The sequence below is a fragment of the Salvelinus fontinalis genome, chromosome 22 (assembly GCF_029448725.1).
Source record: "Salvelinus fontinalis isolate EN_2023a chromosome 22, ASM2944872v1, whole genome shotgun sequence".
In the NCBI taxonomy this organism is placed as follows: domain Eukaryota; kingdom Metazoa; phylum Chordata; class Actinopteri; order Salmoniformes; family Salmonidae; genus Salvelinus; species Salvelinus fontinalis.
In genome coordinates this window covers 20,072,947-20,087,708 of record NC_074686.1, presented here as the reverse complement: position 1 = coordinate 20,087,708, position 14,762 = coordinate 20,072,947, and the positions used below count along the sequence as shown (strand labels likewise).

Genomic DNA, 14,762 nt, shown 5'->3' with positions numbered 1-14,762 from the left:
GACTGTTGACTACCAGTCTCTAAAATGAGAGGTGTTCTCTACTCCCCTCCCTCCCAAAGATTAATCGGAAACATCCATCTTATCCTGTGTCTAAGCTGCGTCTCAAATGGCACCATATTCCCGATATAGTGCACTACTTTTGACCAGGGCCCATAGTGGTGCACAATAAGGAATAGGGTGCCATTGGGAATGCAAGCCTAGATAACATGTTTGGGAGGCAGCCATCTTGCTTGGTCTAAAAGCTTTAACTTTGGGAAATGCTTATCATTCCTCAAACTGACCAACAAAAATTTGAATTTGCTATCAAAGTAACATTTTCATGAGATGTAAAAACAACCTGATCAAAGTCTTGTAAATGACTGTAAGAGAAACTCATAAATCTGAATGTCATTTCCATGAGTGAGGAAACTCACTACATAGTATGTAATGTGTTTAATAGCTTTATGTTTTGGTGGGGGTTATTTTTTTAATCTTGAATGTTCTGTACACTGCAGATGTGCTGTCAGACAAGTAATAAAAAAGGGATTCAAGGGCTCATCTCTGCAGAAGTTAGAGAGCTGAAATTGCTCACAGGAAGCAGTAGAGAAAAAACTATCTCTCAAAACACAATCTAGAGCACTTTTCTGTTACTCCATCCTGTAAAGTTGATGACTTGTATAAGCCTGAGATTAGAGAGAGAACCTCTAGAACTCCTCAGCCTTCACAGCTTTCCCTCTCTCTCCCTCCCTCCCACTCGCTCCCTCCCTCCCCCCCCTCTCTCTCCCCCTCTTTCTCTCCCTCTTTCTATCCCTCTCTCTCCCCCCCTCCCTCCCTCCAACTCCCCCTCTCTCCCTTCCTCCCTCCCCCCTCTCTACCTTCCTCCTTCTTGCTCTGAAGTTTACACCACAACAGAGCTGTTGTTTCAGCTTTGGGAACTTTGATCAATCCAAAGCTGCCAACCTCCAGCAGGACAAGGTCAGGAAACTAGACGACACACACCATTGTCAAACACAGCCAGCCACCATCTGTTATAGCATACAGTCTGTTCAGTCTGTCATCTCCGGTACCTGGCCTTATGTTTCCAAGGACTCCCTGAGTTTAATACACCACCTCTCACATTAATGTGTCCATTAACCCCACCACACACACACACACACACACACACACACACACACACACACACACACACACACACACACACACACACACACACACACACACACACACACACACACACACACACACACACACACACACACACACACACACACACACACACACACACACACCCATTAACACACACATATTTCCCACAAAGCCTCAGTGTAGCGGTAGCATGAGAGGCCTACCGTTTAATCCTTAGTTGGATATGTGCTGAGGCCTGCAGTTCAGCTGTGATTGTCAAATCAAATTTTATTGGTCGCATACACATGTTAAGCAGATGTTATTGCGGGTGTAGGAACACAAGCATTTCGCTATCTCCAACAGTGCAGTAATATCTAACAATACACAACAAAACCTAAAAGTAAAATAATGGAATTAAGAAATATAGAAATATTAAGGACGAGCTATTTCAGAGTCCGGATTATAAATATATAGTATATACACACAGTATACAGCATATATGTGATGGAATGTATAGACATTATGGACAGTATGTAGATAGAATATGTACTATACCTGAAGATTACATAGGCTAGAATAGTACATGTACAGCAACAGTTGAATAGGATGGCATTGACTAGAATACAGTATAAACCTGTGAAATTAGTAAAACAGTATATAAACATTATTCAAGTGACCAGTGTTCCATTATTAAATTGACCAGTGATTCCATGTCTATGTACATAGGACAGCAGCATCTAGGGTTCAGGGTTGAGTGACCGGGTGGTAGCTGGCTAGTGACAGTGACTAAGTTCAGGGCAGGGTACTGGGTGGAGGCCGGCTAGTGATGGCTATTTAATATTCTGATGGCCTTGAGATAGAAGCTGTTTTTCAGTCTCTCGGTCCCAACTTTGATGCACCTGTACTGACCTCACCTTCTGGATGATAGCGGGGTGAACAGGCCATGGCTCGGGTGGCTGAGGTATTTGATGATCTTCCTGTGACACCGGGTACTGTAGATGTCCTTCAGGGCAGGCAGTGTGCTCCCTGTAAAGCGATGCGTTGGGCTGACTGCACCATCCTCTGGAGAGCCCTGCGGTTGCCGACGGTGCAGTTGCCGTACCAGGTGGTGATACAGGCTGACAGGATGCTCTCAATGGTGTAAAAATTTGTGATGGTCTTAGGGGCCAAGCCAAATTTCTTCAGCCTCCTGAGGTTGAAGAGGCGCTGTTGCGTCTTCTTCACCACACTGTCTGTGTGGGTGGACCATTTCAGATTGTCAGTGATTTGTACGCCGAGGAACTTGAAGCTTTTCACCTTCTCCACTGCAGCCCTGTTAATGTGGATGGGGGCATTCTCCCCCTGCTGTCTCCTGAAGTCAGCTCCTGTTTTGTTGAGGAAGAGGTTATTTTCCTGGCACCACTCCACCAGGGCCATCACCTCTTCCATGTATGCTGTCTCGTCGTTGTTGGTAATAAGGCCTACTACTGTTGTATCATCTGCAAACTTGATGATTGAGATGGAGGCGTGTGTGGCCACACAGTCATGGGTGAAGAGGGAGTACAGGAGGGGGCTCAGCACGCACTCTTGTGGAGCCCCTGTGTTGAGGATCAGCGTAGTGGAGGTGTGGTTTCTTACCTCCCCCCCCTGGGGGGGCGGCCCATCAGGAAGTCCAGGACACAGTTGCACAGGGATGGGTTCAGACCCAGGTCCCCGAGCTTAATGATGAGCTTGGAGGGTACTATGGTGTTGAAGGCTGAACTGTAGTCAATGGACATCATTCTTACATAGGTATTCCTCTTGTCCAGATGGGATAGGGCAGTGTACATTGCGATGGCAAATGCATAATCCGTGGATCTATTGGGGCTGTATGCAAATTGCAGTGGGTCTAGGGTGTTGGTTAAGGTGGAGGTAACTAGCCTCTCAAAGCACTTCATGATGACAGAAGTGAGTGCTACGTCGCGATAGTCATTTAGTTCAGTTACCTTATGAGAGGGTGATGTTTTTCTCAGACTAACCCATCCACAGAGCAATCACGATCCCTCCCACACAGTGTCAGACATCCCTCCCCTCACCCACCATCCTCTACGTCATCTCTCCCACCGAAGTCGGCTCCTCTCCTTGTTCGGGCGGCGCTCGGTGTCACCGGTCTTCTATCCATCGCCGCTCCACCTTTCATTTTCCATTTGTTTTGTCTTGTTTTCCCGCACACCTGGTTTACTTCCCCTCATCACTCTACATGTATATTATCCTCTGTTCCCCCCATGTCTGTGTGTGTAATTGTTCATTACGTTTATTTGTGTGACGCGTCAGGCTGTTTTTTTCCGGGTATTGTTTTGAACGCGTGGTATTGTATTGTTGTACATTATTTTATGTGACTAAGTACGCTATTCGCTTTTGCCTTTGGCTGGAGTGTTGTGACGCTGTTGCAGCCGACTGTTTTGCTTCTGCCAATTAAAGTGTGCCTGTTCACTCATCTCTGCTCTCCTGCACCTGACTCCAGTTGACCAGTTGCGCACACAGCCTGACACCCAGACACCCTTCACCACCGTCTCTCCCTGCAGGGAAGACTCAGGGTTTCCTGGTCGATTCCTCATTTCACGAGTTTAAGGACCAGACATGAAATGGGTTTAGAATGGGATTAGAATATTTATTAAGGAAATGGAATGGATGTGAGAATGAGGATTCAGTGGGGAAATGAACTGAAGTGAAGGGGAAATGAAGGGGAAATGAAGGGCTGCAGATGAAGGATCCAGAGGGGCTGACTCTGTAGGGTTTGGCTTGGAGTCTCAGGTAGACATCACTGTCAGGCCGTGGTAGTTAGGCTGCTGTGGTAAAGGCAACATAAGGAGAAGGAGAAAGGAGGTGGAGAAAGGGAGGAGAAGGGATGTGACACAAAACAGGAGGAATGACTTGTCAGATTTAAGTAGGATGATAGTGGTGATTCATTCTTAAAAGGCTGAGCCGTTGGGGGGGGGGGGGGGGGGGGCTTTACTACTATATGGCCAGAACTGCAATAGCCCAGAGAAACGCATTGAACAACACATTCATAAATGACAGAAGTCTGTCAAAAAATGTATCATGAGAAACAAGGTTTTGAAGTGTCTGCCCTATATCTAGGAGATATAAGGAAGTTCAGGAAATGTTTCCTTTTTTTACACATATTTAACCCCTTTTTGGGGTTGGCACAAAACTACCTTCATACTTCTGTACCGGTTACTTTCAGATGAGTCCCGTGACACTTGTGGGGGTTGTAGAGCATCTCCGTGTCCATAGAGTAGTCATAATAGTTTGTAGGTCAACCTGTATGGACGCTACAGATTTTTTGTGAGAAGAATGATTTTGGGGACATCTCATGGTCTGACAAACACCGGTCTAGCTCTGCTAGATATCTCTAGCTTAACTTGACGGATTTTGATGGGGATTTTTTTATTATGTTACTTAGATTCAAATCAAAATGTATTTGTCATATGCGCCGAATACAACAGGTATAGACCTTACCATGAAATGCTTACTTACAAGCTCTTAACCAATGGAGTGGTCAATGTAAATAGTCCAGGTGGCCATTTGATAAATTGTTCAGCAGTCTTATGGTTTGGGGGTAGAAGATTGCACCAGTGTGACAATTGACTCTAGGGGCTTAAGGAAAGTGAGAATAGGTATTGAGGCTGATTAGTAGTTAGTAGCAGCTGGAACTTGTTTGAGGAGTTACGTTCAAGACAACTAGTTAAGTGTTGCAAACCGTCTTTGAGGCTGATTGGCAATAGTTAGCAGCTACTGCTTGTTAAATTGCTAGGAAGCTGCATTCAAGACAACTAGTTAAGTGTTACATTCAAGTCTGTTCCTTTCTCTTAAATTGTTGTTCATTCTTGACACCATCAATAAAACACCCCCAACCTCTGGTGTCTGTGTCCTTTTGTAGATCTGTGCTAAATTGACATATCACCGATTGTAAAGAGCAAAAAGGTGAAGTTAGTATGTTTGTGTCCAAATCCTCATTTTATCACCTTGGTCTATAATTTGACAAGAGCGTTTTCGGTGTGGAGAATGGCCATGGACTTGCCTTGGCTGAATGTGAACAATACTGTGAAATGTTCTGTGTGTCTATGCATTTAGCAGTAAACCCAGGACTTTCTGCTGGATGGTGGAGCTCTGATGTCCTTTCATTTAGAAATAGATCCCAGGAGGTCTTCCTGCTTTTCTGTTTTTAGTATAAAGCTAGAGTTGGTTCTGGGAATACTGAAAGTTGAAAGCTGTTGAAGGGAAGTGTTTTATCACATATGATCATTCATTTACTCAGCGGTGTTTGTATTTTTATTCATGTCGTCTGTCTGTTTGCTGTCTAGGGAAATGATTGACTGGACCGGCGGTGAATGCTAGACGCACAAGTCACTGACCTCACACTGTCAACCGCAGAAGAGCAGCTGGATGTAGTTACCTGGCCATCGTTAAGTTGACAGGACCATCCTGGATTGTGTACCACCGTTCAACTACAGTATTATTGTTCAGCAGACGTGTCATGGACATACACAAGGATTCCTCATCTATGTGATTTTTGTCTGACCAAACATTTTTCTACAGAATGCCAAGGCTTTCCCTTCAAAATATAAGGAACTAGTATTCTGGTCAGCTTTTTACTCTGAGATGTTGTTGTTTTCCAACAGAGTGAAGAGGAGCCTGTAATTGTGATGAGGAAGACAGGGACTGTTTCTGTTCATCAGAGGAACCTGGCGTTCAGCCTGTTAGAGCCACGAAATCTCCAAGGGAGGAAATATTCTCAGACATCACTTGGAAATTGGAATTTTCAATAAGTGGCTTCTCTCTGTTTTTCCCTTCCTTCCACCTCCGAGACAACTGAGTTTTTAATCTACCACTGCACCATGTCTCTATCGAAGTGGAGGAAGATCAGGGCATTTACTGTGTTTTCATGCATTGTAACTTTCACCACATTCCTCTTCAGTTACACGTTGAGAGATCCCTCTCTGTACTTCTTCAAATACGCCATCCGCAAGTCAGACAGCTTCTTCTCTAAGGGCCAGTGTGGCTGTCGACAGTGTATGACCGAGCTGGAGGACGACCCCTGGTTCACTGAGAGGTTCAACCTGTCTGTCCCCCCTCTGATGTCTAGGAGGAACAGCATGCTGACTGACGACACATACCGCTGGTGGCAGGTGAGATGTTACCACTGCTAGGTTTAGGATTGAACTGTCATGTGGACATGAAGCTAGGGTTAGGGCTGAACCAGGATGTGGACATGAAGCTAGGGTTAGGGCTGAACCAGGATGTGGACATGAAGCTAGGGTTAGGGCTGAACCAGGATATGGACATGAAGCTAGGGTTAGGGCTGAATCAGGATGTGGACATGAAGCTAAGGTTAGAGTTGAACCGGGATGTGGACATGAAGCTAGGGTTAGGGCTGAACCAGGATGTGGACATGAAGCTAAGGTTAGAGTTGAACCAGGATGTGGACATGAAGCTAAGGTTAGAGCTGAATCAGGATGTGGACATGAAGCTAGGGTTAGGGCTGAATCAGGATGTGGACATGAAGCTAAGGTTAGAGTTGAACCGGGATGTGGACATGAAGATAGGGTTAGGGCTGAACCAGGATGTGGACATGAAGCTAGGGTTGAGGTTAGGGTTCAACCGGGATGTGGACATGAAGCAGATTTAGGGTTGAGGGTTAGGGTTAAACCAGGATGTGGACATGAAGCAGATTTAGTGTTGAGGTTAGGGTTCAACCGGGATGTGGACATGAAACAAGGGTTAGAGAGTTTGGATTAGTACACCCTCTGATGACCTGGAGGAACAGTCTGCTGGCTGATGACACGTACAGGTGATTTCAGGTTCTGAGACTTACAGGTGAATAACCACACAGGTGAGTTTGGTTCAGTCACATCAGGCTAACCGTCCTAATGATAATCAGGACAAGGAAGAAAACATTGTGTCCATGACGAGGTTATTAATGATACTGTACGTACCAATGCCCATGAATGATACCATCTCCTAGTCAGCTATACTTTGAGGTGGCTAATTTCTAAGATTCCACCAGATAGAACTGAATGACTACTTAATAAATACCATTCAACACTGCTAGAGAAGTCTCGATCCAATAAACTGAGAAATAAAAACGTTACACTCCCTGTTTCTCAGTATTTCAGAGACAAGAGATATTCTATTTTGAACCTAATCCGTGGCCATATTGAGTTCAAAGCGTAGGCCGATGTTATACTGAGCTTTAAATTATTCTTGCCTCAACCCTGCATCACAGTTTGTCAGTTTATTCTTGGTTTTTCTAAAGCAAGGTCATGTACATTGAAGAATGAGCTGCCGATCACTTAGGAACAGCCCGGTTACAACGTCTAACAGTCAAATGGTATGGCGTTGTTCGTTTTAATTCAAACATCAAAAGTCCATTCACCCTTCTTAGAAGTCAGTTAGGAACACTTTCTTGTAAATTAGAATTGATCCTGGGGCTATTACCAGTGGCTGCCACCATCGTGACTCCATTAAATTAAATCAGGAGATACACGTTGGAGGTGGAAGGATCACATGCCCTGAGACGTGACAGGATCACATGCCCTGAGAGGGTTCTATGGAGATGAGGTCACATTCACCTTGACCAATTAGATGTAAGAGTAGATGGAATATTAACTAGAAGGTAACCTCCTGTTACTCATAACTTGTTTCATAAGAGGTGAGGCTTGATGAGAATTGTCTTGGGCCATCTACTGGCTCTGTTAAAAAAAAAGTGTCTTGGTGTGTGCTAGGGTTGAATGGTGGTAACCCGGTTACTGAGATTTACCGCGATTTACTCCCAAAACCACACCCTTTTTACGGGATAATCAACTGTTTTGAAAGCCAATACTAACTAGCATTAGCGCAATGACTGGAAGTCTTTGGGTATCTGCTAGCATGTTAGCCGACTTCCAGAAATTGCGCTAATGCTATTTAGCAACTTACTTCAAACTGCACGCAGACATAAAATGGTATCTTTAAGTTCATCTGACTCTGGGGAAGTAGATAAAGTGCCTCATTGCCGAAATCCAAATGTGTCCCTTTAACAAGATAAAGAGGTTTTTTTATGCTGAGAACTGAAAGTATGTTTTTAAATAACATCCTTAGAATGTTCTTTAAACATTACTAATGTTTTGAAAACCTACTTTAAATAGAACCATGAGGAAACCTGTAGGAAACGTTATGGGAAGGTTGTATGCAAAATAACCATATGACAATCATTCTCTCACCAAGCTCTAAGAAACAAATGGTTCTCAGATAATTATGTACTGGCTGGCCTATCTCTGCTGTGTCTCTACCTCTTCCCTGCCTCTGCTGTGTCCCTACCTCTACTGTCTCTGCTCTGTGCCGAGTGGTTAAAGACCGAGCTGAAAGGCTTGAAGGTCTCCCTCTCTCTCCAGTGGTTGCAGGCAGAGCAAGAGCCGGCCAACTTCAGCGAGGTGGTGGAGAAGTTGTTCCAGGTCATCCCTGATGCTGACCTTTACATGGATGCGGGCCCTGAGCGCTGTAGGACCTGTGCTGTGGTGGGGAACTCTGGGAACCTTAAGGGCTCCCGCTACGGAGCCCTCATCGACTCCAGTGATGTCATCATCAGGTGACTCATCAAGCTTGTTTTAGGTTTATGAGTTACATATAATATTATGTTAGGAATGGAACTGCAAAGCCAGGTAAGAGTGATTTTGTTCTGTATAGCATTCATGCCTGACCAATATCTAGGCTTTGATGTTATTTACAAGTGTAATTATTGTAGTCCAGTTTCTTGATTCCCACCCCTACCTTTGATAAGATTACACCTGAGCCAGGATACAAACGGTTTTGTTCTATGAAGGCGTTTATAGCCTACAATTATCATCACAATAGCTCATGAAAGGTTATATTGGAACAAACACAAGTTTGTTCCATCGAGGTGCTTGTATAGGCTATGAATAGCATCTCACCTGTTTAATTATACTGTGATCTGATCATTGTAGACGCCCCATTTGGTTTGATGTCAATATGATTTCACCCTAGCATAGACCGTTCCTCCCATCATGTCACACCTGTCAGCTGCCCTACCTGTTGTTCCCATGTCAATTTGTCTCATAGAAGTCAAAGCCACTTGGCCTCAACCTGTTTTAGCATGATGTGTCATGCGATTTAGGGCTTTCGCTATTTTGTAGTATATAGGTATAGGTTAGTGCCATTTGGTCCCTCCAGGATTTTGCTGGGATTATGTTTTATATTTGAGGGCTAAAATGCTTGATTTTTACATGGCAATATGCAATGATTTTGGCCAATTTGTTGCGAAAATGCGCTGATGAGGGAAAAAGTTTGCTTGTGTGGCTTGATTTAACCATATTATGTGGAAAATGTGCAGTGATTGGTTTAAATTGCAAGCCCTCTTTTTGTACGACGTTGATGGGTCAGTATAATGCGATACCTAAGATGATTTGACTGTTTTATGCTGAAATAGTGCAGTGATTGATCAAATTTGCAAGCCCTCACATTATATGCGATCGCAGAATTACGGAATCTTAGATGGACCTACCAATACACTCTGAAAAGAAGAAATAGGGTTAGGGTTAGGGTTAGAGCAGTAAGGCTAATGAAGCCGACTGTAGACGAAGGTCGGAGAGTGAAACCGGGGGAGGTGCATCTGCGACAGCCGAAAGTTGAACACTGGTGATTTTCCAACAGCAAGGCTCAGATCAATTTGGCAGTGTCAACATACACTACATGACCAAAGGTATGTGTACACCTGCTCCTCCTTATTCCAAAATCATGGCTATTAATATGGAGTTGGTCCCCTCCTTTGCTGCTATAACAGCCTCCACTATTCTGGGAAGGCTTTCCACTAGATGTTGGAACATTGCTGTGGGGACTTGCTTCCATTCAGCCACAAGAACATTAGTGAGGTTGGGCACTGATGTTGGGCGATTTACGTCTGGCTTGCAATCGGCGTTCCAATTCATCCCAAAGTCCTTCGATGGGGTTGAGGTCAGGGTTCTGTGGAGGCCAGTCAAGTTCTTCCACACCGATCTCAACAAAGCATTTTTATATGGACCTCGCTGTGTGCACGGGGGCATTGTCATGCTGAAACAGGAAAGGACCTTCCCTAAACTGTTACCACAAAGTTTGTCTAGAATGTCATTGTATGCTGTAGCGTTAGGATTTTCCTTCACAGGAACCAAGGGGCCTAGGCCGAACCATGAAAAACAGCCCCAGACCATTATTCCTCCTCCACCAAACTTTAAGGTTGGCACTATCCATTGGGGCAAGTAGCGTTCGCCTGGCATCCGTCAAAGGGTGATTCATCACTCCAGAGAATGAGTTTCCACTGCTCCAGAGTCCAATGGCAGCGAGCTTTACACCATTCCAACCGACGCTTGGCATTGTGCATGGTGATCTTAGGCTTGTGTGTGGCTGCTCAGCCATGGAAATCCATTTCATGAAGCTCCTGACGAACAATTCTTGTGCTGATGTTGCTTCGAGGCAGTTTGAAACTCTGTAGTGAGTGTTACAATCGAGGACAGGCAATTTTTAAGGAGTTACGTGCTTCAGCACTCGGCGGTCTCGTTCTGTGAGCTTGTTTGGCCTACCACTTCGCGGCTGAGCAGTTGTTGCTCCTAGACGTTTCCACTTCACAATAACAGTACTTAGAGTTGACCGGGGAAACTCCAGCAGGGCAGAAATATGACAAACTGACTTGTTGGAAATGAAGGTGCCGCACTGAAAGTCACTGAGCTCTTCAGTACGGGCCATTCTACTGCCAATGTTTGTCTATGGAGATTCCATGGCTGTGTGCTCAATTTTATACACCTGTCAGCAACGAGTGTGGCTGAAATAGCCAAATCCAATCATTTCAAGGGGTGTCCACATACTTTTGTGCGTGTGTGTGTATGTGATCTCAGCAAAAAAAAAGAAACATCCCTCTTTCAGGACCCTGTCTTTCAAAGATAATTCGGAAGAATCTAAATAACTTCACAGATCATTGTAAAAGGGTTTAAACACTGTTTCCCATGCTTGTTCAGTGAACCATAAACAATTAATGAACATGCACCTGTGGAACGGCCGTTAAGACACTAACAGATGGTAGGCAATTAAGGTAACAGTTATGAAAACTTAGGACACTAAAGAGGTCTTTCTACTGACTCTGAAAAGCACCAAAAGAAAGATTGCTAGGTTCCCTGCTCATCTGCATGAACGTGCCTTAGGCATGCTGCAAGGAGGCATAAGGACTGCAGATGTGGCCAGAGCAATACATTTCAATGTCCCTACTGTGAGACGCCTAAGACAGCGCTACAGGGAAACAGGACGGACAGCTGATTGTCCTCGCAAAGGCAGACCACGTGTAACAACACCTGCACAGGATCGGTACATTCGAACATCACACCTGCGGGACAGGTACAGGATGGCAATAACAACTGCCCGAGTTACACCAGGAACGCACAATCCCTCCATCAGTGCTCAGACTGTCCGCAAAAGGCTGAGAGAGGCTGGACTGAGGGCTTGTAGGCCTGTTGTAAGGCAGGTCCTCACCAGACATCACCGGAAACAACGCTGCCTATGGGCACAAACCCACCGTTGCTGGACCAGATAGGACTGGCAAGAAGTGCTCCTCACTGACGAGTCGCGGTTTTGTCTCACCAGGGGCGATGGTCAGATTTGTGTTTATCGTCGAAGGAATGAGCGTTACACCGAGGCCTGTACTCTGGAGTGTGATCGATTTGGAGGTGGAGGGTCCGTCATGGTCTGGGGCAGTGTGTCACAGCATCATCGGTCTGAGCTTGTTGTCATTGCAGGCAATCTCAACGCTGTGCATTACAGGGAAGACATCCTCTTCCCTCATGTGGTACCCTTCCTGCAGGCTCATCCTGACATGACCCTCCAGCATGACAATGCCACGACCCATACTGCTCGTTCTGTGCGTGATTATCTGCCAGACAGGAATGTCAGTGTTCTGCCATGGCCAGCGAATAGCCCGGATGTCAATCCCATTGAGCACATCTGGGACGTGTTGGATCGGAGGGTGAGTGCTAGGGCCATTCCCTCCAGAAATGTCTTAGGAACTTGGTGGTGCCTTGGTGGAAGAATGCGGTAACATCTCACAGCAAGAACTGACAAATCTGGTGCAGTCCATGAGGAGGTATGCACTGCAGTACTTAATGCAGCTGGTGGCCACACCAGATACTGACTGTTACTTTTGACCCCCCTTTTGTTCAGGGACACATTATTCAATTTCTGTTAGTCACACGTCTGTGGAACTTGTTCAGTTTATGTTTCAGTTGTTGAATCTTGTTATGTTCATACAAATATTTGCACATGTTAAGTTTGCTGAAAATAAACGCAGTTGACAGTAAGTTCTCCAACTGTCCACATGGCTGGCTGAATTTTGCTACCATCGGAAACTTCGGGAAGATTGCCCATTATTTCGTTTGTCTAAGGACCCAGAAAACGGTAGTGTGAGAACCTATTCAAGTAAGTAAATATTTTTTGAAAATGGTTGTGTTTTTAGCTAGCTTGCTACAGAAACTTAAGTGTGCAGGCTGACTCAAATTAGCTGCTAATGTAATGTTCTCTATACAGCAAACTGTATAGCTAGCTAAGTTAATTAAATATCACCAGCTTGCTAACTTCATATTAGCTAGTTAGCTAGCTATCTTGATGTATTTATCGTTTTAACTAAATACATTTGTAGCTAGCTAACAGCCATGGAAGAGGGTGAAAGGATTAGCTATCAATTCAAGCTGTCAGAGAAGGGAGAGTAGGCTACTCTAGATAGGAAAGGTACCTTTTTCGGGAGGACATTTTTGAAAATATTCTCCAGTTCTAGTCAATAGCGAGGAAAAACTTAGAACAGAGAGATATAGTGACATAATATTCAGTGCTGTCTAATTTGAGAATAATGCAGCCTGTTTCTTTAGAATGTTTTCTGTTCTCAGGTACAGAGAGCTGTGAAACCCTGTCTGCAGATGAAGAGGTCCCAGTGAATGTCCCAAGAGAATAAGGAATAAAATCCTTGTATAAAATCCTTGTATATCCTTGTATCCTAGAATCCTCATATACCATATGTGTACCTATGCTGGCACATGTTGTGAACAGAAATACAGTTTAAAAGTCACACACAATGTTTAAACCTATTGCAACTGGAGCAGGCCAACTCTGCTGGGTGTGCAGGTTTCTGTTCCAGCCCAGCACTAACACACCTGATTCAATGTATCAAAATGAATTAGTTAATAATCAAGTGTGCTGATTGGCCAGATCTGATATGGACTTTCTTTTGTTCACCTGAAATTATGCTTTAGTAATAATAGCCTACTTGTTATAAAAATGTCTAACCCTTACATATAAGTTAGCTTACTTGTACACTTTGAAATGATATGAAATAGTGTTGATTCTTTGAAGTTTAGTGTTTAAACTTGTTTTAATTGTAAACTGGCCTACAGTATGATCGCGTTAGCCTTATGGGCATTTGCAAAAGACTCCTTGACAATGTGCATCTGAAGCAGAGAATAGCTTAACTCACACATTGTTTACATATTGTTAAGCTCTAGGTTCTCAATTTAAAAACAATAACAGTAGACAATGTATGAGGCTAATCATTATACTAGACTTTTGTACATGCCTTGTGCTGACATGAAATTGTTTAGTGCAAATCCAACCCTTGTAATCTAGGTGGTGAAATGTCTGGAAACAGGAGGTGATGGGGGTCCTTCTCTTCAAACATACACACAACTACTACCACCAAGTTCAATGCCAGATACATTTATCCCAGAAGGTCTGAGTGTCACTTAGTCGGGCTACTGTGATAATAAAGATGGTTTGCCTAAACCTACCACAACAATTACTTTGTCTATGCTAAATGTGTTTAAACTGTAAAAGAAAGAATACTAGTTGGGCTATAAGAAATACTTTTCATTCAATGGGGCTAGGCAAAGCAGAGATGACAATACTTTTGATTTCACCCAGACAACAATATAGCGTATTATCTTCAGTATGTTTACAATATCATAAACAGTAGTATTTTACACGTTCCAAATTAGGGTTTAATATATTCATATGGTTTAAGGGGGCACTTTTGTCATGACGGCAAGGTGCTCTCTACTCAAATTGCACAACAGAATCATTGATTGACCAAAGCACAGCATATGACAACCATCTCGTATGACTAAGGAATGTCTCCTTTCATATCTGGAAAAGGACAAAGTAGAAGTATAAACTGATGCTGCTGCAGCATTGCTCATCTTCACATTGGGAATCCAGTCGACATGGGTGTCTTGACAGAGGTCAGCTGGTGAACCTACAGTAGTACATAAACAAATGAAAAGCACACCTGATGTTTCAATAGCACGTCTTTAGGTCACTTATACCATCAGGGCTCTTCATTGTTTGGTTGTTTAATTCATTCAGGTGTTTTAATGTCATATAAAGATTAAATCTATTGTTGGGCTGGAGCAACCAATAGTCAACACAGCAAGTTGACCTATCCTTTGGAGGCCTTTGTCCTATGCTGTAATATCCATACATTTTCCCTCTTATGAATGAAGCTCTCAACAAATTATCAATGGGTTATCATGAATATATAATAACCACTGGAGTTTTGTCCCCCAGGCTATATGGATGTCATGCGCCTCCCCTTTTCATGGTCATGGCTAGAAGGGATCCAGTTTTTGTCAAATGAATGT

The 14,762-nt window shown here is 43.9% G+C and overlaps 1 protein-coding gene across 1 annotated transcript in view; it reads left to right on the top strand.

Moving 5' to 3' along the window:
• Positions 1 to 14,762, top strand: part of LOC129820005 (CMP-N-acetylneuraminate-beta-galactosamide-alpha-2,3-sialyltransferase 1-like) — a 37,765-nt gene that overhangs the window by 14,209 nt on the left and 8,794 nt on the right. The window contains exons 2-3 of the mRNA XM_055876789.1: positions 5,430 to 6,254; positions 8,499 to 8,692. Coding sequence (XP_055732764.1) covers positions 5,964 to 6,254; positions 8,499 to 8,692 — 485 coding nt within the window. The 5' untranslated portion in view covers positions 5,430 to 5,963. The remainder of the gene's footprint in view (positions 1 to 5,429; positions 6,255 to 8,498; positions 8,693 to 14,762) is intronic.